This window comes from Phaethon lepturus, unplaced genomic scaffold, assembly GCF_000687285.1.
Source record: "Phaethon lepturus isolate BGI_N335 unplaced genomic scaffold, ASM68728v1 scaffold24014, whole genome shotgun sequence".
Classification (NCBI taxonomy): domain Eukaryota; kingdom Metazoa; phylum Chordata; class Aves; order Phaethontiformes; family Phaethontidae; genus Phaethon; species Phaethon lepturus.
In genome coordinates, this window is record NW_010534364.1 from 3308 (window position 1) to 5616 (window position 2309).

The window sequence follows — 2309 nt, forward strand, 5'->3', positions numbered from 1 at the left end:
AACCTGAGAGCGAGGAAGGCATGGTCCGAGCACTGGTCCCTGGACTTTGGGGTGCTCCCTGTGCAGAGGGGACAGGTCCCTTCCTGCCTGCCAAGGCAGGATCCAGCTCTTGGTAAGAGGCCACTGTGGTGGTTTAAGGCAGCAACGTGGTTTGGTTCCTGGTACAATGGCAGGGCACCTGTTTTTGGAGGTAGGACTGTGCTCTCAGCACGGAGGGACAGAGGCTGATGCTGTGCAGGGCTGAGCCCAGTGACCACGTGAGGCTCAGGTGGGCTGGGCAGATCCTCCTGTACAGGACAGGAGGAAGGCACAGGAAGCACAGCCATCGCTCAGGGCGAGAGGGATATGAGGAAGCAGGGACAGGGCCAGCAGCAGATTCGGAGAGCCTCAAGACAAGCCACGGTGCTGCAAGCTGGGCACACAGAGCCAGATCCTGCCTCTCCAGGAGAAGGAGGCAGCACAGACAGTGCTGGGCTGGGGGCCAGATCTGGCTGGACCGTGCCTCTGAGTCCTGCTCAGGGGATGCGGGGCTGGTGGTGGCAGAGGGCCAGAGGGGTGCGATGGCTCCCGAGGTAGTCTCCGTTCACAGTCCCTTGTTAAAATAGACATATGGCACTTTGTCTCCATGCTTGGCCATGATGCTATCACGCAGCTCCGGCTCAAGATCAGCCAGCGCAAGGGAGCTGTGGGGAGAAGGGATAGACACTGGGACCTGCAATGCTCCTCCCTGACCACTGGTCAGGCCGCTGTCCCTCCCAATTGCCGTTCGAGGTCTCCTGCAGTCCCTGGGATCTTGCAGGCTCATGTCAAGACCCACCACCCACCCCTGGCACCCACTACTCCAAGTCCTGGGGGGCAGAAAGCTGGCCATGAGGCTGGGGGTCCCACTGCTCCCAGTGCATAGAGCAGGGGAGGCACATGCTCTGCTGCTGCCCAGGGCACCAGTGTGTACAGGCAGGTGCTGTTGAAGGGTGGGTTGAAGGGTGAGTGCCCATCGCGCCTCTCCCAGGATGGGCAGAGAAGAGCTAGGGGAGTAGGAAGGCTCCCAAGGTCCCGCACAGGAGGGGGAAGCAGTGGGACAGGTACCATGTCTGTGGGAACAGGGCGCAGGCTGCCGGCACCATGAACAGGAGGCTGTGGGACAGAGAAAATCTGAGTGTTAGTATTGGGGATTGCAGCCCATTGGCCCCCCCGGCCGCAGTGATCTCAGCCCAAGAGGTGCTGCTCATGCCCCATGACTCCCCATAACTCAGGAAAGCCCAGGCTGAAAGGCAAGCAGCTTTTCAATCCTCTGCTGGGAAAAAGGTCTTTTTTCAATCATCCCTCAGAGCCACACTCCAGGCACCCAAAGGCGTTTGAGCAGCGAGATACTTACAAGCCCCCACACAGCAGTACCTGTAGAGGCCCATGGAGAACCCGGATCCGCTGCAAGGGAAGAGCCAGGACTGAGTCCCCAGCCTCACTGCAAGCCCCACTCATAGTGTGGGGAGTCTTCTCCCCTCAACAGGGCTGAATGCCCAACACCTCTGGGGTGCCACTGACCCCTGCCACCCTCCCACAGCCTCTCCATGTCACCCCAGAGACCTTTGGTGTACTTTGGGTGACTCAAATAGGGGGCAAAGCAAGCTAGGCTCTGCAATGCCCCATTTCATCCCCAGCATCTTGGTAGCTGGGGAACCACAGGACTCACTGGAAAGCCATGGTAGGAGAAATGTGGGCTTACCTGCATGAAGGGAAATTTCTCCAGTCGCTCCATGATGATGGGCAAAATAACTAGTTGCAGAGAGAAGTGGTCAGGGCACCCCACAAGCCAGCCTGCAGGGCTGCCCCAGCAGAACCCTCCTCCCGGAGGCCATGGTAGCAGCTGGTTGTGCTGGGGGCTGCTGGATGTTTGCTCATGGCAGGGATCTGGCATGGCACCTCCATCCCTCCATTGTCCGGACAGCACGCTCTGTACTCATGCTCCCATCCTTCCTGCCAGGCTTGCAGCATGGCAAGGGTCTCATGAGGGCAGGGGAACATGGGGCTGTGGGGCAAGGAGCCAGGCCCAGATAGACCAAGAGGTGTTCTCGTGGGGCCCAACTGCCACAGGAGCATCCCACATCCCCCCTGGGCTGTGGGTTGGAATGGGGAGGGCTGGGGACTCAGGAGGCTCTGATGGGAATGGCAGGATGGGGAAACTAGCTCCATCAGCAAGATGAGACCAAATGCCACCCAGGATGCCGGGCCACTCTCCCTCTTCTTCCCAGGGAGAAACTGAGGCAGAGGAGGGCGAGGCAGCAGGTCCCAAGGGAGCCCCTGGTCCAGTC

At 59.9% G+C, this 2309-nt stretch overlaps 1 protein-coding gene across 1 annotated transcript in view; it reads right to left on the reverse strand.

Moving 5' to 3' along the window:
• Positions 1-583: 583 nt before the first annotated feature.
• Positions 584-2309, reverse strand: part of SFXN2 (sideroflexin 2) — a 4871-nt gene continuing 3145 nt past the window's right edge. The window contains 4 exon segments of the mRNA XM_010285511.1: positions 584-683; positions 1087-1134; positions 1376-1425; positions 1724-1773. Of these exon segments, the coding sequence (XP_010283813.1) occupies positions 584-683; positions 1087-1134; positions 1376-1425; positions 1724-1773 (248 nt within the window).